Below are 23,728 nucleotides of genomic sequence, written 5' to 3'. Positions count from 1 at the left end.
GACTATAGGCAGCATACTGCTAGGAAAACCTCATCTGAATTCTTAATCTGCTGCTGCATAAAAACAAAGTAACCCCTCGGACTTACGGTCATTACGATCCTGGTGCCCTCTGGCACCACAATTCAGTGCCAGGACCATCAAGATACTCTTGCTCAACTACTTTATTAGAGAACAATATTTCTGTGTGATCTTATAATACATAGTATTTGGATTTAAATGCAGAGATTTTTTTCCAAGCCAAGTAGCAGTGAAATTCCACATTATCTATTAAAGGCTCTTCTCTTAGTTCAGCAGAGAGACATTACTGAAGTTACACTGCAGTGTTGAAATGTGAGAGCAAGGATGCTGCCTCTGTGTTTGTGAAAACCATATGGGAACTCCTTAGCATCACAACTACCATCAGAGCTGAGGAATTCTGTACCATCTAGCCTAATCTTAATTTTGGACAGATTAAAGTACCAATCCCTCAACCAGGAAAAGCACAGACACAGCAAATGGAAATCATCTATTCAGAGCGCACCATTAGGCATTTCATCAAGCCTCAAAACCATACAATCAGTATGCCAAAAAGGTTAGAAAGAGCAACAAGCTGTATTGCCAGTAAAAATGTGAAACTTTATATAATGATTTAGAAACTTATTTCCATATATACATAACACAGTATTTGTGACCCAATATCATAAACATTTTGTCACAGTGTAAGAATTATGTGGTTTTACTTCAGGGTCCTCTTAACCACTAGCTATGGCTATCCAAATGTAAACTTTCAAATGAAATCTACTATTTGTATCCAAAATAAAGTGATAGTCTTCCACGGTCCCCAGAGAATAGTTGAAGGCAAAAAGGAGAACCAAGAAATCTCTTGAAGGTTAGGACATTGTTCAACAACCATAATAATTTATGAAAGGATGTTCTACAGTGTTATCACAAGCTGGACATCAGGAATGGAAGAGAGAATCTTAAGTATACAGAAGCAAAATTCATGCCACAACAAAAGCAAAGCTCTACTCCACCCTCTTCCGGAAGGGACTACCTCTCAAAAGCAGAATCTCTCCACTTAATTTAAATTATGGCTAGGCTGACTGACAGACTCTTTAAAAATAGGCTTCCTTTTAATGCTGGCTTGTGTACATTCCTTCCCTGTAATCACACAGAAAATTAATGCACAAGAACAATATTCATTTGCACTCTGAAAAAAAAAATCAATATTGTTTGAAAGGACTGAGGAAAATCACCTTCTTTAAGGACATATATCGTGTTCTTTGCAACAGAAACACTGTTAGCTGGGAGCACTTGAAAGATAGAAAAATAACTCCCCCGCTTCCCCTTCCTCCCCCTCACAAAACACTAATGGTCTAACTCTAGAAATGCAAATTTATTTCCATCATCTTAGAGGTAATGTCTCCACTTCCATTTGATCTTGGGCTCAAAACAAGCATCAGCTCCTCAGTACTCCCCATCTCCCAATTATGATTCACTTCAGGCTCTGTTGCCGTGCTCAAGAAACCAGTTTTTTTTTTTCGCCCAACTGAGTTTTCCTGTGAGTCAGCAAATTCTTCCTTCAAAAAGTCTCTCTTCGACCAAAAGATATCATAACTTACAGTTATCAGCAATGTTTTGTGATAAAATAATTCTAGTTTCAGTGAAAGAAAACTTCCAGGAAATATAAGATAAATCTATTTAGTTATGTGCAGTCATGTGCCATCCCAATACTGTTCTGCAGTGCAACACAGCTCACGAGAAGCCACCTCTCTTCCAAAGGCTACACAGACATGCCAGCATAAGGCTATACTGGAATTAAAAAGTCCTGTAGACAGAACAAAACTGACAGCTCTGCCCACCAAATGTACCTTTGGTTTTAGGAGTTACCAAATCCATAAAATTAACACACCTTCAAGAATCAGCTACAACAGTAATAAAAAAAAAACCCACCAAAACACCTGCCTCTTATTTACAGAATCACATACCCTGGAAATTTCTTAAGAAGTATGTTGTGCCAATTCCAAATTTTAGTTTTGCAGATTTTTCTTGAGTCATTCCTAACCCATGAATGACGAAGCAAGTAGTCTTATCTAGAAAGTTCAAGTGTGGCAGTGTGGCAAGAGGATATGTTCTCTCCCAATGTATACATCTGAGACTCCGCTACTGTTTAAATATGCATCAGACACTAAGTATAAAGTGAAAGAGATCAATCACTTCGAATACTATTTTTCCAATCTACCTACAAGCAGCAAAACACACTGTGGTCAAACTAGATCTCTCTCTGAAAAAAAGGTATTGTAAAACAGCCAACACAAACCAGGATGCTGATGACCCAGATTTACATTCTTCACTCGAGCAATCAAATCTAACAGAACTTGCCCAGAAGAGAAACTTAACCAGCTCCATTCTGACTGTTCTAAGAAAGTGGCATTGGAATTGCTCTATGGGGAAAGATCTCGTAACTTACTATAATGCCTTTATTGGGACAGATCAATTCCTAAAAGATGATGATGACATTAAGGATTAACCTTGATAAGCAGAATCTATGGACAGTTTCCCCTTGCCTTCTAATATCTAGTGAGTTAGATCTCACTAGTATGCTATCTTTACATAATTAGTGCTTACTGTTACTTTGCATGGGTTTTAATCTAATTTATCAAGTAACTTTATTCTTCTGACAGATTTTATAAATATATCAAGTCCTGCTTTAGGAGTTGTACTGCAGTTTTTGGCAGCATCTATATAAACAAAAAAAACAAACACAAATTATAATACACAGAAAATGCACTGACAAATAACCTAAAGGAAAATTTCTGTAATGGGTTAGGTGAGGAGCAAACAGCTTCTCAAGCTGAAGCTCTGTCAAGTTTCAGAGAATATCATTATTACAGGTATTATTATAGGTTACATTTCAGGAGAAGATGTTCGAAGAGACCTGTCCTCAATCCTAAATTCCACGACTGTTGGCTGCTCTAGATTTTCAGCTATCATATAACGCAGCAAATGGACAGATTACATACTAAAACCACCTTAACATTTCTTGCACATTTTTTACGTACACACAGAAACAGGTATCTATCACTTTAAACTGATCTCGCATATTACGCTACTCCGCAAAATGCATTGCATTTGCCTCCCCTCCCTAGGTACCTACTTGTTACGGTGTTATTTGAGGCAGTCAGTGCTGTTAGAGTATTTACATCCCAGAGGAATATCTGTCTGTCCAGCCCAGCAGATGCTACCAGTTCTTTATCTTTTGCATATGCTAAGGCTTTCACATAATCCTACAATAAAGTAAATATAACAACATGAATCAACAACCTTATCCATTTGAAGTCTACATCTTAGTATTTAAAAGATTGTCAGGGATAACATGCAGTATTAACAGATAATGTTTTTCACCTTATGCGTCCTTAGTGTTGACATGCAAAATCCCTTATGTGCATTCCACACTTTAACAGTAGTATCTGAAGAAGCAGATATCACTAAATTGTAAAAAATAAAGAATAAACTTTAATGGCTTATATATTACTTTAGAGCATATTTGTACTACTCTAATTTGCTTTACAAAAAGATTAAAAGAACCATTTATATATACATTTACATTTTCATTAAAACACTTGCTTACACTACTTATCAAATTTACAATACACATCACAAATTTATTTTACATGCTAAGAAAGCATGGCAAATAATTAAAGCAGCAGATAACATAGTTTTATACACAATTTCTGCATCCTGTAGTTTTCAAATATTTAAGTACTTACATGTTTTACCATTGCAGCAGAGCACGATATCATTTACCCAATCTGTGTGATGTTCCATAGATGCTATATAAGGGTCTTGCTGCAAATTAAGAAAAAAACGTTTGTAAGATCTCAGCACAAATGTAAAAGATTGTGACTATCATATCCTGTTGTGGTATTTTCTTCAACCTTCAGATGGACCAAAAGTTGCCTAATGCAGAGCTGCTTGAAGTCACTACTCCAGAATCTTTCTGTGAAAGAACTATACAGCTATGTAAGAAATCACAGTATGAGCAATATCAAAATTATTTTCCTATCATAATAATTGTCAGCTGTTAAAAAACAGTATCAGATGTACACCTGTAGGCAGCTTACTAGCATAATAACTTGGAAAAAAGTAGGTTTAGACATAGGAATACTCTCAAGATTTACCTTGTGCTGATTGACACTCCATATCCTTATAATAGAGTCTCGCCCTGCTGTGAAGAGTCTATTTAATGCTGGATCCAGCTGAAGTGCATTTACTCCGTTTCGGTTATACTTCTCCACTTCATCTCTAATCACATAGGAGACCTAAAATATATTTACACAGATCCAATTACAGTATTAAGATTTTGACTTGGCCATCATATCCTAACATCTAATTTCATCTTTGTGAGGTTCTCAGGTAGAAAATATTAGGAGCTGTGCAAGTATTAAATAAGTCTGTCAGTTTGAGCGTTAACAACACCACCTCAGCCATCTCCTCCCTCAGAATATGGGGAAGGATCATAGAGAAGATATCAGCAGTGCTAGAATTGGAACACAAAGGATTACTTAATCATTACAATTCAAGCTTAGACCCAGAAAACCTTAGTTCAATTCCCCGCTCTGTGCAGATATTCTGGGTGATCTTAGACAAAACACCCAAGTTTGTGTCTCACTTCCTAAGTACGTTTCATAGTTTCTATAGCTGGGATGACAGTATTTCCCAGACTCACAAAGGAGAGGATATGGTCACTAAGGATTACAAAGCATTGAAAGACTGCAGACACAATCTATTTCAGGTATTGCTATTATTTTGAAACCAATTTTTTTTAAAAACTACCTACTTTCTAATATAATAAGAAGCACAAACATTTACTGCTCTTTCAGATAAATAATTTTCTCCGTATCTTTCCTTCTGTATTTGACAGCACTGTGTGTATAGGCTATTTTATTGTTTTGTTCAGAAACACTAAAAGGACATTTAAGGGGACATACCGCAAAGCTACAGCACTCTCTATTATTAGTGTTCAGTAAACACAATTATAAGGCACAGCAGTTTCTTCAGAGCTACCCTGTTCAGACTGTGCTGAACCTCTCCTGATCACAGGAGAGGGTTTCTGCTTTACTGTGAGGAAAGCCCTCACACTTAGAGAAAAGGAGGGGAAGCTGCCAGCTATGCCTCTTCCCAGATTCTGTAAAATATAATCAGAACAACAAGGTAAAATTTTAGGCTTGGTATAATCCAATCTGCCCACAATAGGAATCACTTGGATACACAAGTACCAGTGTTTTGAAAATGCTTTCAAGAAGTAGCCTTGGGCTAGAGATCTGAAAGTAATTTTTCACTCCAGTAACTGCATTATAGCAGTGTAAAGAAAATGTTTTACAGATCAGATCTGTTACACAAAATAAACCCAACAAATTAAACAAAACGTTCAGTAGGCCTTATCATTGAAGAAATATTTTACAGCATCTCAGATTCTATACCACAAGAACTGACAGGTCCATTTGGTGACTGTGGGAAAAACCTCAACTGAATTACCCCATCCCATCCCAGCACAGTTAAAAGAACCGATGCTTCTAGAAAGCAAATGCCCAGTCCTATTCTCTGTTTTAGAAACAGCTGCAACAGCTCTATAGACCAACACTGGAGCATCAAAATTAAAAGCCTTAATACTCTCCATTACCATTCCACAAGTCCTTTACCACATTTATTATGTTATGTCCTAATGCTCTTAAAGCACTTCTTGCTCACAGTCTTTGTTAGCCACTCACAGTCCTTGTAGAGTCACAGCTCTTTCTCTCAGTTTCAGATTGTGTCCTTATTTCCAACACACTCTGCTTCTCTCACCCATTCCATAATATTCGTGCTATCCGTTCTCAAGTCTCCACCTACACACAGCTTCAGAGATATTACTGAGAGAAGACACCATCAACCTTGCATAACAGTGTTATGTTAATACACTTCAAATACTTGAAGGTTGTTTTCCTTTGTGATGCAGAGAGCAAGACGTATGTGCAACTCCTCCCTTGGGCTTGATCATATCATGTCTACATTGCTAGAAGACCCAGACAGACCACTTGAGTAAAAGAATGTTACAAACAAAGTCAAGGTTTAACATGATACAAAACACAAGGCAAAGGGATGGCCATCAAATTCGCAGTGCTTTCAAACTCTTTGAATAAAGACAACGAAAATATTCAGTTAAAAATACTAAGTGTGAGCAGATAAGACACAAATTAAAGGAATACAAAACCTAAAGGTCAGTAGATCAAATTTGATGTTAGTTACTAGGGAGAACAATCTCTTCCTGAAATACAGTGTCAGACTCAAGATCAGTAGGGGCCCTTCAGCTCTTGCTTTTCCAAACTGCTAGCACAGTATTTTTTGACAAATCCTCAATTTTTGACTTCTGTCAGTCACCTCTCATATTTGTCATATTTTCAGGTATAATATAAAGCTCTTTATTCCATTCACAAATAAGACCGTCCAACTATGCTAGTCACCCAAGCATTCTAAGGAGCTTCTTGCTCATGTTACTTTTTTAATTTACAGGAGTCCAAGTAAAGAACAGCCAAAAGAACTATTTTAAAAACGATAAAAAGGAAATGGTGGCTTACTCTAGTAAATAAGGTACTTCTCATATGTGATTGATACTTTCACGGGACTGTGGAAATTGAGAGTCATATTTCTACATTAATCTTGATAGAATTAAAGTTGTTTCATAATTTCTTAAAATGCAATGGATAAAGTAGTTTCTTGCTAAAATAAAGAACTAAATATTGTTCTTAACACAGAAACTAGCAGTGAAAAAAGCTTACGGAGATTACATATAGTAAAAAAAATTTCACTTCTTTCTATAATGGAATTTGCATAACTACTAAATTTCCATCTCAAAGACCTTGAAACTGTGGCAGTCGACTCAACAGGGTGCTGTTTTTCCATTGTCCAAAGATGACTGGGGAAGACTCATAACTATTTCCCACTACCACCAGTACTGAAATATTAAAATGAAGGTCAAATTTAATTTGCCTTTTATTCCTTTTAGTAACTTCCACACATGAATTTAGCACACATCTCTTGGTGAGTATTGTCTCCATTCTCTTAAAATATAAACAAAGAGAGGAATTTGAGCATCTCCCACAGCATTCTCCTAGAGAAATTGGTGGCTCGTGGCTTACACAGGTTTACTGTTTGCTGGGTAAAGAACTGTCTTGGACAGCTGAGTTCAGAGAGTCGTGGTGAACGGCGTTAAATCCGGCTGGTGGCTGGTCACAAGCGGTGTTCCCCAGGGCTCGGTTCTGGGGCCGGTCTTGTTCAGGATCTTTATTGATGATCTGGATGAGGGGATCGAGTGTTCCCTCAGTAAGTTTGCAGGTGACACCAAGTTGGGTGGGAGTGTTGATCTGCTGGAGGGTAGGAGGGCTCTGCAGAGGGATCTGGACAGGCTGGATCGATGGGCAGAGGCCAACTGTATGAGGTTTAATAAGGCCAAGTGCTGGGTCCTGCACTTCGGCCACAATAACCCCATGCAACGCTACAGGCTTGGGGAGGAGTGGCTGGAGAGCAGCCCGGCAGAAAAGGACCTGGGGGTGCTGGTCAACTGTCAGCTGAACATGAGCCAACAGTGTGCCCAGGTGGCCAAGAAGGCCAACAGTGTCCTGGCCTGTATCAGGAATAGTGTGGCCAGCAGGAGTAGGGAAGTGATCGTGCCCCTTTACTCGGCACTGGTGAGGCCGCACCTTGAATACTGTGTTCAGTGTTGGGTCCCTCACTACAAGAAGGACATTGAGGTGCTGGAGTGTGTCCAGAGAAGGGCAACGAAGCTGGTGAGGGGTCTGGAGCACAAGTCTTACAAGGAGCGGCTGAGGGAACTGGGGTTGTTTAGTCTGGAGAAGAGGAGGCTGAGGGGAGACCTTACCGCTCTCTACAGCTACCTGAAAGGGGGTTGTGGTGAGGTGGGTGTTGGTCTCTTCTCCCAAGTAACTAGCGACAGGACAAGAACAAATGGCCTCAAGTTGCTCCAGGGAAGGTTTAGACTAGATATTAGGAAAAATTTCTTAATGGAGAGAGTGGTCAAATATTGGAGCAGGCTTCCCAGGGAGGTGGTGGAGTCGCCATCTCTGGAAGTGTTCAAAAAATGCATGGACGTGGCACTTCAGGACACGGTTTAGTGGGCATGGTGGCGTTGGGTTGATAGTTGGACTTGATCTTAAAGGTCTCTTCCAATCTTAATGATTCTGTGATTATACTGTTTCAGGGTTAATGAGCCTGTGGTAGGTCTAAGAGCGAATGCCAGATCTCAGTACCAGTTCAGCATTAAATATAACATCATCCTTCTTTCTTCCTGTGAGAAACTTAACAAAGTAACTCTGCAGTAACAACTGAATTAAAAAAAATTTAAAATCTTACTTCTTACTGTTCCCTTTTTTTTTTTTTTGGTGTGTAAATACAGGACATCTTAGATGGAAAAAAAGATGGCAAAACAACAAAAAAAGGTTGACACAAAATTACTCAGCACTGACTGCAACTGTTCATAGAATTCAACCAGTTACTCTTGTCTCTCCTCACACTTACAATTCTACAAAGTTTTATTTTCCATCCACAGAAGGAATAATATGCCTTTCCTGATAAACCGTCTTAAAAATTTAAGATATAAAAGTAAGAAGGCAAAGAAATCCCTATGTCATGCGATGTCATCTGCATGTCACGGTAAGAAACTGAGCATGCCATTTTTCAATGATAAAGGTGATTCTAATTCAAATTAAGCATGTGCTCCTTAATTTTTTTTTTCTTTATTTCTAATACTAAAAGGACAGGGGGAGAAAAATAAGATAAAAGAAAATTATTTTGTGGTCAGCAATTTTATTGGATACCACGCCAACATTTCAAATAAATACTGCTATTTGAGCCGTTAGGCAAGGACAAAACGAATCATTTTTCATGAGGAAAACATGAATTGAAAATGATGACTAGGGAACAAAAATGGACTCTCCATCTTTTATGGGAGGCCTAAGGACATCCTAGTAACTGTCCGTTGCTTGCACTGGAAATACTTAATAAATTTATTTTCTCATCCAATACAAAAAATGTTAAATAGTGCACTCTTGCAAATCAGTCATGGAGACTGAAATAAACATCTTATATATTAAAAAACCAAAAACCTAGAACAAGACACACTGAGTATGTGGCTGAACTAAAAATAACCTCACATCTGCTTATACACCATGTACACCACATGGAACCTTTTAGAAAGGGAGGTATAACACCAGAAGTATCCAGGCTTGTATTCAAATACATTAATTATATATTAACACAGAGGGACAAATTAAGGGTTCCACAAAATTTGTTGAAAGGGTATTGAAATGCCTCTCAAGACAAGGAACTTAAAACGTATCAATAAAAGCAACAGTAACTTGATTTAAAAGACCTGACACTTATGTAAGAGTGGTGTACAGCAGGCAAATTCACTAAACTGAAAAGTTCACCAGGACGAACAGAGGAAGATCGTTGATAATCCACATGTGCTTCTCCATTATATTCTTATTTTTGGGAAAAACTGTCAGAAAGTATTTTTCTGTTTGTTTGTTGTTTTTTGGTTTTTTTAAATGTGTCACTGAGTATAGAAATATAAGAACTATTAGTAAATATAGGTACTATTAGTAAATATAGTAACTATACAAATACAAAAATATAAAGCATATATTCAAGTACGGGTGTACACATACCTATCTAAACAACGTAAAAGCAGTAGGCTTTTAGCTGAGAAAAAATTGCTGTGATAAAATGCAACTCTGACCTGCAGCATACACATATTTATAGCTCCAGATAAGCCATATTCTGTATTCTGCTTGGAGAGGACTGTGAAGGTCACCAGGAAGTTGCGACTCGTAAGCACCAACTAGCATTCACTTCAAACAGGGCAGACAGAGCACGTTACTGCTTTGTTCATTCTGTTGATTCATAAAGGTGGTTGCAAACCACAAGGATAATAAAGACTATGATATAGATCATAGTCGTTTCATTGCCATGATGGTCTGGGAAGGGCAAGATTTGTGGGATATGAAGTATTTTAATAATGACCAAGGCCTTTTCCATTTATATTGCTGTAGCTTTTATAAACTCCCGTAACGAATGAGAATCTTTCACTGGAGCAGTGCACAATCATTACAAGGTGATGGACCCTCATTATAAAGAATTTATGGGATTCAGTACCCTAAACGGATCAGGACTAATCATTTTAATGACTATCTAAGAGCTCCAGAGAGAAAGCTACTGTCAACAGATATGTTTCAGCACACAAAGCCAAGTGAATTTCTTATAGGATCTATGATGTGTTTCCTTCACGGATGAGTGCATCAGCTGATCTTGTTACCCTTCTTACATTACATGTCTTCTAACAGATTTTGCCTTAATAGATGGGTAGAATCTGCTTTTAAAAATACCACCATCGTGATGGAGGAAGCAGTGAACAGCCAAGCTCTGACAGCACTCATTCCTTGTTTGTAAGTATAGAAAAATTTCAAAGACACAAATGCTATTGTGAATAATTAAAAAGTGGTATTTCTCAAAATCACTGGAAAGATTCCACAAGATCTGACATGAATTGAATCAAAAAAATTAGAGAAGCAGCAGTCAACCACCAGGGGAAAAAATAAAATAGATCTATCACCTTAGTATCTTGGTACAGTGGATGTGTCCCTTAAAATTATTTTTTAAATTAAGAACATATTGATATGTGAATTTTTATCATGTGCTCCAGGCCCTAGAATAAAAGCAGTGGAAGGCATTAAGAAGTTCATTTTATCCTTTTGCAATGGAATCAACTTACTGGCTATTCATTTGCTTAAGTATTATATATAAAAAAATATAATTTAAAATACATATTTGTTATATATAAAATATAAAAATCATATAGATATAAAATCTAATAGATTATAGTACAAAGTCTAGTGCACTTTTAATAAATGGTACCATTAACAAAATCAGTAGCGGAAATATTTTCTAAGTATAAGGGGTTTTTGTTTCACTGCTTTCTACTTGCTGTCATAACACAGTGCATAAATATGACACAGTTAGTGCAAAAAGATTTTCTTATTCTGTACAAGACTTAAAGACAAAAAGGACTTAAAATTCATTCAATAATTTTATAAGAAAGATGCTGATCCAAATCACTTATGGCAAAATTCCCGTGTTCTGTCAATAGGTTTTGAGTGTTGGGGTGAATTTATTCTGGCCAGGCAGCAAATTTGGGAGAGCAGTTACAATACAGCCCCTCGAGGGTAGCTACTATAAGCCACCTTCTGAAAAGTGGCTTCATCTCGACTTAATTCACAGTAATATAGCTGAAAGCTACAACATATGGCCAACTGCTTCTCATCACACAGCAGCGTCTGACACACCTCTCCATCCCCATTCCCTTCCCGAATCAGGCAACCTTATTCAGACATGCATAGCTAAGCTTAAGAAACACCAATATCCTGCTGCTGGACATTTCAAATGCCTGACTCACATTTAAATAATTTAACTTGTTACTTTTTTTATGCATGGAATTTATTTTGAGGCCTAAAACATCTACTCTGATTAAACTCTTATATACATACAATTATATGCAGAAACACCCTAAACTGACTATTTTGGATGGTTCTGCTTACCAGTAAAACAGGTGCATCCAAGATAATAATAGTTCTGATTTCCATAAACTTCAACCAGCTCTCCTGTCATGTAAGGAATCAAGTTCCTCCATGCCCAAGAGGTTTTTTTTTTAAAAAAGTTTCTTCCTTTAGCCTCATAGGTTTGGGAGAAATTCCACCCCCCAAAAAAGCTTGATATAGCAGCACCCTAAATGCTCAGCTATGGGAAGCAAAATAAATCATTAGTAGTTTTAACCTTCCATCAGCAGCTGATGGATACAACAGCCACTTAGAATTCCATTACATGAATAAAATCCTGTCTCTAACGAAGGAGGTGAAAAAATAAGCATAAGAAAATACTTAACTTCTACGCAAGGCTTTTTATATGCTTATAATCTAACCAAAGTTATTCTCTGCTGATCTAGACTTACAATGTACTGGCTGAGACACAGATCAGTGTAGCAATACATGAAGTGAAAAAAAAAAAATCATGTAACACAATGAAAGCTGAAAAGACAACATCATAAACCAACACAAAACCACCTGTAAATACAAGCTTTTGAGCTAAGTAATGTTTGGAAAAGGAAAGTAGTAGTAAAAAAAGAAACAAAGTACTCTTTGATGCGTGTTGCTGTCACGTAAATAATACTTCATAAAGAAATAGGACTACATCAAAGAAATATCTAGTTATCATAAAATCCCCCTCCTTACGAGGGCAACCTGCGAAAACTTATTTATGGCACAGGCAATGAAGTCAAAAAAGGGATATTATATTTTGGATTCTTTGTATTTTAAAAAACGTCAGAGGGTATTATTAATAGGGCAAGGGAATTTTTTATACAGGATTGATTGAGTGCTTACCCTAACCATGAAAAACACTAAAGGCTATAAAGAAGTGCACATTTCCCCTGTGTGATAAAATGCAAAAGATGTGTTCAAAAACCAAAACCAACTCTGTTTGGAAGGATCCTAATGCTATTTCAGGCTTAATCAATATTTCTTTTGATCACAGTGGATAGATACAGCTGAAACTTGCACTTGCCACCAGAAGTAGGCAGCTTTGCACATTGCTATAGTATTAAATCTTTCTGATAGTGAAAGCTGTAAAAATGTTTAAAGTGCTGGTAGTATGACAAATAAGAACAAAAAAGTTGAGGACTGTAATAAAACCATTTTCATGACTTTCGCTGTTAAAGAGTCTTGACTTTTTACACACATTTCAGTAATTCCAGTCTCCACCAAGGTTACAACAGTGTATTCGTAGCTACACATGAGCCCACACTACGAGGTCTGACCGTCTCTCAGGTGAGCCGAGAAAGTTTAGACTCATCAGACTGCCTTAGGCCACGGTCTTCCTTTAGGAATCGCTGACCAGAGCTGGGAAGGGCAGACGGGCGGGGTAGTTCAGCTCTGCCTCCTCCGGGCTGGGGAACCTGACCCGCTCGGCAGCGAGCAGCGCCTCTTCCCCCTCGGCCGGCCAGGCCGCGGTGCCAAGGGCAGCCACTCGCCCCCTCCACAGACGTTAGTGGAGGTGGGGGAGCGCTACTGGGGGATCCGAGGGGTGTTTCTCCTTCACCTCAGTGTCCGTGGGAAAGGGAAGGAGGCGACGGGGTTGCCATAGAAACCCCGAAATCCTGCTCCCCCCCCTCAGCTGACAGCAGCCACTGCCACAGCCCCTAAGGGCCGGGCGGCTGCGTCCCCGAGAGACGCCCTCCCTGGCCCGGCGCCCTCCCACTGCTCCCCGCCACCTGCTCGCTGCCCCCGCCCGCTGACCCCACCCGCGCCACCGCCCCTTTCCCGGGCCGTGCTCCGCCTCGCCGCCGCGAGTTGTCCTTGTCCTCGTCCTCCTCCTTCTCCTGCCGGGCCGGCCTGGCAGTGCAGGGCCCCACCACGCCGCGACTCTCGCAGCCCCCATCGGGCCCTGCCTCGCCCTCACCTGCACTTTCCGCCGCCCCGCCGTGTTCTGCCGATGATGCGCCGCCATCTTGCATGTTGACACTCTAATGTCATTTCCGAGGAGGGCAAGCCGGCCCGGAAGTTCCGCCCCCTCACCTCTCCGAGCCCGCGCAGCGAGGCGGGGCGGGAGCGGTCACCGCCCGAGGCGTTGCTAGGGGAACGGCTGGAGGGGGTGTGACCAGAGGGGGGCGTGGCTCGCGTTCCCGCCCTGTCCCAGACGTCCGCCATGTTTTTCACGGAGTAGCGTCGCCACAGTCCTTTCCCGCAAAGGTTTGGGGCCATGCCCTTGCCTGGGCTGCTGCTCACAGGGTGTCTTGTCTCCTTGCGGTGCCCTAGGGGCCGTATTTTTCCCCGGTGAGGCCAGGGATGCTGTGTGAGGTCACGCGTCCCCGCTCTGATGGGCTCTGCTCAGGGCTGAGGTGTTCAGAAATGGCTGGTGCTGGGTGCCCGCCCTGAGGCAAGGTGTGACAGGCAGTGCTGCTGAGGTGCTGGAGGCTTTACATGCACCCTCTCAGTGCCCAGGTCCACCCTTCTTTTTAAGGGTCTGTGGTGAGGATCAAAGCTTAAAAGCGCAATTCTGTTTTGCCGCTGTTTGAGGCTGTCCCCCTTGAGTGGATAGGAAAGACTCAAAAACTTACTTCCCCAGAGGACCAGGGAAGATTGTATTATTTTGTCTAATGAAAAAGGGCTCCTGAAAATGATTGTATGATGGTGTGAAATTAAATACTGTTTTTCAAGAGGTGCTTCCCCCTGCCCTGGCAAATACCTCTTTGGCACTTTACCTATTAATGCAAAAAGCGTTCAGCTGCAGCAGTGACTGTTCTGGGTGAGGTTCTGTATGAAATTGTGTACAGGACTGTCTTCTTGGAACACTTCTTTGTTGTTACTTAATTATTGTAGAAGAGTAAAGACGCTAAAGTTAACTAGTGAAAAAAGTTACTGTGAGAAAAAAATGTGTAACGGGATAAGGAAAAACATATTCAGGTATTTGCATTCTTGTTCAATGCTGGTTGCAACCGTAAGTTGAAGACATAATGGCCATACTTATGCTAATTGAAACTTTGCTTATTTTATTGCAGATCATGTTTTCTAGCATTGCTAAATGCACAGTGTCCTCATCACAATTGCAAGTGGAGGGCATGATTCTTACATGAGATCTAAGATCCTTGACTGAAGTCCTTGCTTAACTGCAGTATTTCTACTGTTTTATCTTGTTGTATCAGTGGGAAGCATATGATTTAAGGCATCTCTGAAGACAAATGTGAAATGTGTTTATTCTTTAATAAATTTCCTTTTTTTCAGAAATATAATTAAGGCTTTTTTTGTTCAGAGTTTAGTTGTGTACTGGCTTCAGGCTAATGGTAATTGCCAAAGTGTTTCAGATGCTATCATGCATAAAGTATGTAATGTTATTGGATTCTGGACCTGAGAAGAATGAGGCAGCATGACATTTTCTCTGCAACTAAATACTGAGCAAAGTGCCTTGCTACATTTCAGTGTGCATTAGTCCATTAAGAGGTTGACGACTTCTTTTCATAACAGTAATTTTCATGCATACTTTAAAGTAATTTCTTGGTCTCTCTTAAAGATATTGAAATTCTTATATTATTTTTGTGTTATTCTTTGATAAAATGAAATAATAATTTCCTTAATAAACCCTAATAATTATTTCTTTATTCATAATCACCAATGGATTATTCATTTAGTAAAGTTAATATTGTGTCTTCAAGGGCAGTCATCATCTTTTGTACATTTGATTTAAAATGGAATTTGTTTATGGACAGAGAACCTTTGCTTTTTACATTAATATGCAATTTTAAAATTGCTTTTCCTCTACTTTGTGCATCAAAACTTTTTCTGGATAGTTGCTGGTATTAATATATATAATACAGTGTTTCTTCAACCTTTCAAATCAACTATTCATTACTTTAAGGAGAAAAAAAGTACAGTGATTCCTTTGTATCACAGAATCATTGTGGTTGGAAGGGATCTCTAGGAGATTGCCTAGTCCAGCAAGGATCAAATTTACTGAGGGCTGTTAAAAATGTGGATATTATAATAGTGATAATTTTCTGGTTTCTGTGTGTATGTTTATCAAGCCTGAACTAAAGACTATATTGCTGAAAAAATATTGTAGGTAAGATTTTCTTTGTTATGCAGTAAACCTTTCAGCCTTTCATCATGTTTGTGTTGTTTCAGGAAAGTGGTAAGATGATCTGGTTGATAATGTTCGCTGTTTGCTTTTGGTTCTGGAAGAGAAGGAACATGATGTATATATGAGTCTAGGGATTATTTTTCAATTACCATGAAAATCTGATCATCTTTGGCTAAATTGTGAATTTCTGAGAACACCTGAGTGAGCAAACAGCTGTTAAGCCAAAAAGGAAGTGGTGGAGAACTGAACAGGTCTCAGGAATGAAGCCAGGATGTTGAGATAAAGGAGAAGTAAGGGTGGAAATACCCATAATGTAAGTGTTGGGTGAATAATTATTGTAATAAGTAAGAGTATAAAGATGATATTTCCTTAATTATAATGGGTTCAAGAATGCTATAGAATTTCCCAGCTTCTTCTGTCTGCTGCTCCAGTCCCTCCTTGGGAGGTTTGACAGCTACAGCATTCAATGAAAATGTTAAAAGTATTTAGAAATACACTGCAAGAATGTTTTGGAGCCTGAGCAGTATGAATTACGATGTAAAGTTCAGATGGATTTTGTCCATAGAAGAGAAGATGAAAGGAAACTTGATAGCAGTTTTCACACAATTAAGAAGAAATGTGGAATAAACTCATCTTCATGTCCGTGAAGAGTGAAACAAGAAGTAACAGGTTGACATTGCAGTTCAGGAAATTCAGATGAAGCACAAGAAAAACCTTTTTTAGCAGTCAGTATAGTGAAGCACTAGAATACATTGATTATGAAGGTTTTGGAATCCCCATCTGTTGTAACAAGAGACTAAACAAATATCTCCAGGAATTACATCTGTAGAGTTGTTGCTGTTTTGGGATAAAGCGTGAACTAGTTGGCCTTAGGACATCATTTCCAACCCCATTTTTTAAAATGTAATTATACAACTACAAGTAGAAAATGTTTTTCATAAACAAAGGCCTCTTTAATCCTCTAAGAAAAGCTGTAACAGTTTCTGTAGTTGGGATAAGAGCTACATAAATTCAAGAGATGAAGACAACATGCATTTTAAGACCAGCTAATCACTGAAAAAAATCCCCGAAGGACATGCTAGATTCTACATAGCTTGAAACCAAAAGTATTGTAACCTATATGTAATTTATGGGCGTGACTCAGTTGTAACTGTTTGAGATTACTGTATTTAGTCTGTATTTTATAGGATGTGAAACGTGGTGATCTTAAACCCCATTTAATTTTATTGTGTGTCTGAGAGAGAGTTCCTTGAGTCACTAAGGCAGTTGGCATGTCTGAGCAACTATCACAGCTGGGCCCCGTATGAGCAACGGGCTCTGCAGATATGGTAGCAAAACAGTGACTGCATACGCATTTTTAATGACTGTCGGTTGTAATTAGACATGGAAGCAGTGTGGTGGCAACTGGAAGCAAAGAAAGAAACTAAATTTTCGAGCCATTTTGATAAATCAGATACCCCAGTTAGCCTGAGAGGAAAAACAGACAACTGAAATCCAGGAGGCTTTGGAGAAAGGAGATCAATTATTATTTCAGCATTAACTTTGTTTTAAATTTGCTTTCTTGCATTAATCTAACTAGTAAATGCTGTATTCTAGTTCACTAGAATATATGGTTTGTTTTTAATTTTTACAAGTTGCATTCTTGACATGTTGGAGTTTAGACTTTAATTTTACAGGGAACTACAGTAAGAAATAGGTTTGAAACCAAATGATTCAGTCTTAGATAATGCTCCTGCATTTGTCATTTTATGGTTGTGTTTGGAGCCATGCAATAGAAGGTGAGACTTCAAGGATAAACTGTGTTAGTAAGAATGCATCAGCAATGCTGGAAATCTTTTCAGAGATTGTAGTAGCAATATTTTGCATGCTCTTAGTATCTTCTGAGAAACATAAAATGCTTCAAAAGTACCTTTTCTTCAGAATGCTAAGAAGAAACAGGTGGAATAACTTGAACTTCAGGCACTGAGCTAATTTTCAGACTTCTTCAGTGTACATTAGGTCATTAGGCAGAAAGCTACTTTGTGTAACAATGCGTTTAAGTGTACTTACCATAAAAGCTATTTCCTGTTATTCTGTAAAGCCAATTAGCTATTTACCAAATACCAAATTTCATGTCTCTGTGTTTTCTTATTTCATTGTGCAGCATGAATAAAGGGAAATGGCAATCATATTATCTTGATAAATACATCATGTGCTTTACACCATTGGGACTCTTTTCTAAGAGGGATTGGGGCACACCTTTACTGTATCTCAAAGATACTTACTAGCCAGAGCCCCTATATTTTTCTCAGTGACTGACTCATGCCTTTAGATATTTTGTATAATGTAATAGTTTCTCTGTGTGCAATAGTTATGGTTTTATTATATACTTAATATTTAGTTATTCTGCATTCCAGATATAACAACAATGATGTATTTCCCCACTACGTTTCTTTTGCCTTCTGTGCCATATTACTCTTGTTCCCAGGGTATGACATTTTATGAGAGACATTCCTGGAATCTCATCAAGGTCTCATCTTGAAGCTTCTGGCCAGCAGCTGAATTAATTCAGCCCATGATGGATGCATTTGAGTTTGCATTATAATAAATGTGTATGCATTATTTAAAGGTAGCTCTTAATGTGGTATGTCAGAGGTTATAGTATTTCCCAAATTGTGGGCATGCCTCTCCCTGTACACCAGTTTAGGTTACAGGCAGGAGGGAGGATCACAAATTCTCTGAAGTTACAGCTGTAGTAAACAGAAACCTCTGCAAATAATTTTCATTACAACTGTATCCGATGCAAATGCTTGAATTACCAAGGAATATGAAATTTTATTGCTGAGCAATGAACTGCCTCCATTACATAAACTCGTAAGAAATATCATTTACGAGCTGTAAGCATCAGGGTTAATAACTGTTATACTGCTCTTTATAACACTGTGTTATAAAGAAATACTGTAATATGAAAATCTGCTATCGATTCTCAAACTGTATGTATTTGTATAGAGCTAGGTAGGGATTAGAAAATGAAGGACTAATCTAATCAAACACTGATGATTTTGAGTATTTGAGAAGGCCACGTGTATTCACAAATTGTTTAGCTACGTAATTGGCCATTCTGTTAAATACGTGTGCCCTTTTTTGGTCCACATTTGACTGGTTTCAACTTTCAGCTTTTGTTTGTTGGACTGGAGAGCCATCCACTATTAAAGCTCTCACACAGCTGTAAGTCCTTATGATGTGATCAAGTCAGGTCTCTACTCATTTGAATGATTGAGTACGATGGAAACCATCGCTGAATTTGCTGTTTTATCCTATACCACATTTTCAAGGATATTTACCTGAAAGACATAACCAAGATGGTTTTAATTAACTTGTCTTCCTTTTAAACACACAAGCTTGTTTCCCCAAAAGAGTCTAAAGATCTATACACAGAATAGAAAGTGTACTTAGTTTTTTGTTCTATTTGGCATCAGCGCCTTGACAAATGCAGTCATTAGGGGCAACAAATTTGTACAATTATATCTGTGAATCCCATGTTGCTGTCGTGTGGCTGTCTCGCAAAAGGTCACCTGAAGAGCCGTTGTACCAAAAGCAGAAAATCTTTCCCAGGCCCTGATCAGTGAGAATTCTGTTTCAAGCAGAGGCAAGGAAACCATGTGGTTTGCACTCAGAAAATTTGTATATAACTCTGTTGCTCCATGGCAGGGATTTAAGAGAAAATCAGATTCTTAATGTAGAAAAACTAGGATTTGAGAAATTGTCTGTCATGATATGCCGGTTTACCAAATTTCAGAAGGTTACATTAATGAGGAGGAACTGTTTAAATTACTTGCAAAACTTTTTTCATTGCATGTGGTAGGGAGGCAAAAATAACAGCTGATTTCTGTTAATACCAACTTTTTGCTATGATTATGAGTTGTGTTTATTTTTATTATGCCCAAAAGAGACATCCCCTATTCCTGTGGTGTTGCTCTCTTCTAAGAAACTAAAAAAATATGCCATACCTGTGCTCCATCTGACATGATTTCCATTCCCTGCTTTCCAGAGATTGAGATTTTGCCTTCAGGAGAGTATTTTGACGTCTGTATTCATACCTATTTGCTGTTACGTGCACAGTTGAATTTTCTGTCTTTTGTGGGGTTTTCTGTGCAAAACTGGTTTGTATTTGCTGACTCTAGTGGAGGATCATCAGCATCCCCATGTTTGTCTTAGACTCACTTGTGGCTGATGTTGACTAATGAGCAGTGAACTGTAACCAGAAGGTGCAATAAACTCTGTCATTAGCAGTTACGATTTGTCTCGGTGAGAATCTTAACCTAAATTAAAACAGTCAAAATATACTTTATATCAAATTCAATAGAGTCCTTTACCATTGGATGACACAATCTAGTTATGTATTGTATGACTTTGTTTTGCAGGATCCATTTCTTGAAAATATGAAACGTCTTTCTCAGGCTCAAGTAATTTTCCTTCCAACTATTATTACAGAAGTTACTAGATGTTTTTAGCATGTAAGTAATGTTGATTTTTGCATAGAATTTTTGATAAATGTTTTTGTTTTCTCTGTAAAAGACCTTTTTCTCAAACGTTCTGTGCATGAGTGTCGTGTGAATAATGGAGAGGCTATTGAATAGGTCAGTAAACAAACTTGAGAATTAGATTTACAGATACATCAGTTGACGATACTGACTTATTTGTTTGAAATTTTAGTTCCATTCCCTCTTGTATTTATCTGATATCTTGTGTCAATCTTGTAATTTTAGCCAATTATAGATGTAGTATTTTAAAGATACAGATGTATCTTAAAAGGGGTGTAGTGAGAAGGATTAGGTTTTCAGTTAGCTGAATTTCAGATGTCTCACGTATAGTAGGAGGTCCTTGGTTAGTGAGTTAGTGAGGGAAGGTCCCAATCAGAAAAAGGAGAGTAAGCGTACTGAATTTGTTAGGAACTTAAATAGCGATCCCATTCCTATAAACGGGAAAAATAGGAAGAGAAACCTTGTATGAACCCTTCTCCCTCTAAGACAGAGGCATGCATTGTTGTGTCTATTATCCCACTGAATATAGGAGAGACAGATTTCTAGAGTTGTACCACAGAGTATTTCACAGTAGATAGAAGCTAGCAGATGAGGCGGCTGGGTAGAATTGGAGGATAAGAGGGTCATGCAATGTGCATGAACTTTCAAATGCCTTGATATCTTTAATGACCATATTTACTTGATCAGTAATTTAAAGCAGTATCTAGTGTTTAGAGTTATGGCACAGTCACAAGATACATTTAATTATGCAAAAATATTTTTTTTTCAGCTCTTGACATCTGCACACTCTTAGTCATTAGACTAATGGTAGTGTACTAATGCTACCAAGAAAAAATAATTTTCTTGTTCTCTGGCAATAAAAAGGAGAAAGAAGAGTGCTATACTTTGCAGTTAATGGAAGAGACAGATCCATGTCAAGGACATGATGACTAAATTAACAGAGTTAGTAATTTCCATAATGAACATTATCTTTTTGTTGTTAAACTTAATCTCTTTTTTTCTTTTTCCAATTATACTGAGAAATAATGAACGAAACCGGGAAGACAACAATGTTCCTACTATGAAGCTAGTTTTCTGTCCCCTCCCTTTTAAGAAACTGACTTCCTAATAGTAGAAAGTAAATTTTACATAGTAACACAAGGAAAGTTACTTGTCTAAATATTTTGCTCTTAGCTGCAAGTCCTAAGGCTTCCTTTCAACAGCTACGGATAAAAATCTTACTGTTTTCCATGCCTTCCTCTTTTCTGATTATAGATATTACAGCATGCAAAAAGGGCAGAAGGAGGGCAACTCTTTTCACTCTTTTCTGTCTTTACTCCCTGTGTCCCATTTTTCACAGGGGCAGATTGATGAAGAAGTTACAGCAGAAAAAAATACATCCAGGTGAGGATTTTTTTTTTATTTAGCGATACTAGCTGGTACAGCATTATAAATGTGGCTGCTTTTGACTGTAGCAGATATGGTGCCATTATAGAATGATCCTTTACTGATCTTTAAAATTCTGCTCTCTTAATTGAACTTGTTTCGAGAACATACTATTGCTTTCTGGAAAAATAACTTGCACTTGGAACTTAAAATGGCTTGTTGTTTGCATCACAGAACACTTAGCGTCTTTATTTCTTTAAAACCATCTTTAGTTGTTTCCTTTGCTTATGATACCTATCAAGCAAAGTGTTTGATCACAATTGTTTTTCTGTTTGCATGCATTAGGGCTGTCTGGCTTTTAAGGACAGCATAGTTCCTTCGGTAGAATTCTTCCGGCAAAACCCATAGTAACTCCTAATGACAGGAAAGATGATAGGAAATATGTAGAATCTACCCAATAAAGAGTAAAAAAATTTTTGGATAGTAATGGGTTCTGTTGATGTAACTGTAGGAGAAATAACTGTACTTATCAGTAGAGCTTATCATTAATTTATACCTGTTACTACCCAATACCTGTTGCTAGGAAGCTTTATACATAACTTCTATTTAAATAAATGTAAGCAATTTCACATACGAGGATAAATGTTGTGGGTTTTATTTTGCTCAAACAAGGTTTTTATGTTTTAACAGGAGTTATGGCATAATGTTATATTGAATGTATTTTGGGCTGTGATACCATATATATGAGATAGTATATTTGACTTTGAGATTTTGTCTTTATAAGGTACAATGAACATACATCATAGACTGAGAATAATAAAAAAAATAGAAATTAAGGAATGAAAAACAATAATACGTAACTTGAATTTCTAACCAGAAGCTTTTAATGAAGGGCAAAATTTGTGCCAATATTTAATGTATGCTGGAAAGTTCATCTGGTTAAAACCTGATAATGAAATGTGAAGCAGGACAGCTTTTGCTTTCATAGGAATTTACATATCTATTTCTCATCAAACAAAACCCCCTCTTTGCTTTTAATAAATGTAACTATGATTTCAGCAGAAAGAAAATAATTTATTAATGTTTAAGTGATTATTCTTCAAAAGTACCACCCATGCACTTTTTCCTTTTTTACAGTGATCCCAGTGAGATGACAAAACTTCACTTATTGCTGTCAGAAGAGCAACCAAGCTCCTCCCTGCATCCCTCCCCCAGGCATCCCAATACAAAAGAAAACTTTCTGCATGGGAGCTCACTAGGTAGATACGATGTTCTTTTGAACAGAATGGTGAAGGTGAGAAAATGAAGTCTTGCTGTCTCTTTGAAGATACAAGCTAGCCAAAATTGGCTTATGAAATCCATGTGAACGTTTTTTATTTTGAAGGGGATGTTGTAAGTATTTTGTTTTTGCTAAACGCTTGTATACTATGAGTAATCTCAATTGCTAATTTTCTTAGTTTAAATCTGTGTATGTTTGATCAAAATATTCAGGGATGTATGTATACAAGTGTGTGTATATATATAAAAAAATACATGCACACATTTTTAGGTCTTAGATGTGGGTGTTTTTTAGGTACAGGTAGCATGTACATAAGAAAATGTGCCTTTAATGTAGAACTGCTAATTGCTGTAAACATACATCTTCCTTTAGTTTACATGTGGCAGTGTAACATTTTACTAAGCATTAATATATTTCTCATATTAATTACTAGCTACTTTTTGTCCTATTGGTTTGTTATATTGGCTTATGCACAGTAGTCCTCAAATTTGCTTTAGTACTATCTAATCTGAGCTGTATTTATCTTGAGATAGTGGAATTTCTTTACCTACACAAGGTAAGATACTTCTTGACCTATGTTAGGTAGATAGTTACTTGATTTTGTCCTTTCAAACAAAATCCTACCACAGGGACATGTTGTTATTCTTTATTCCCACGTGAAATAATCTACTAAATGCTTACTAAAAACAAACTAAACACATAGTTTACCCTTTATTTTTTCAGATCCAGGTGCTCACAGGAAATGTTCAGTGGGTGGCTATTGACAAAGGAGCGGATAGAAATAATTTGAGACTCAGAATGGGTTATAATACATGCTAGAATTAGATTGAAATGCAAACAA

At 37.8% G+C, this 23,728-nt stretch overlaps 1 protein-coding gene across 3 annotated transcripts in view; it reads right to left on the bottom strand.

The window, feature by feature from the left end:
• The window catches only part of WDR48 (WD repeat domain 48), a gene marked incomplete at both ends in the record, with an annotated part of 28,952 nt that extends 15,347 nt beyond the window's left edge, over nt 1-13,605 (bottom strand). Inside the window, 5 exons of one of the 3 annotated variants that reach the window (XM_081997007.1) lie at nt 3,137-3,266; nt 3,385-3,467; nt 3,750-3,828; nt 4,161-4,301; nt 13,546-13,605. In XM_081997007.1, the coding sequence (XP_081853133.1) occupies nt 3,137-3,266; nt 3,385-3,467; nt 3,750-3,828; nt 4,161-4,301; nt 13,546-13,593 (481 nt within the window). Of the gene's footprint in view, nt 1-3,136; nt 3,267-3,384; nt 3,468-3,749; nt 3,829-4,160; nt 4,302-13,545 lie in introns of those variants that run through there. The other 2 variants (XM_081997005.1, XM_081997006.1) reach the window with 2 other exon arrangements.
• Nucleotides 13,606-23,728: the final 10,123 nt, after the last annotated feature.

Source organism: Phaethon aethereus (genome assembly GCF_964289735.1).
Source record: "Phaethon aethereus genome assembly, chromosome: 2".
Taxonomy (NCBI): Eukaryota; Metazoa; Chordata; class Aves; order Phaethontiformes; family Phaethontidae; genus Phaethon; species Phaethon aethereus.
Note: the sequence above shows the minus strand (reverse complement) of the source record. Positions and strands in the feature narration are given on the sequence as shown.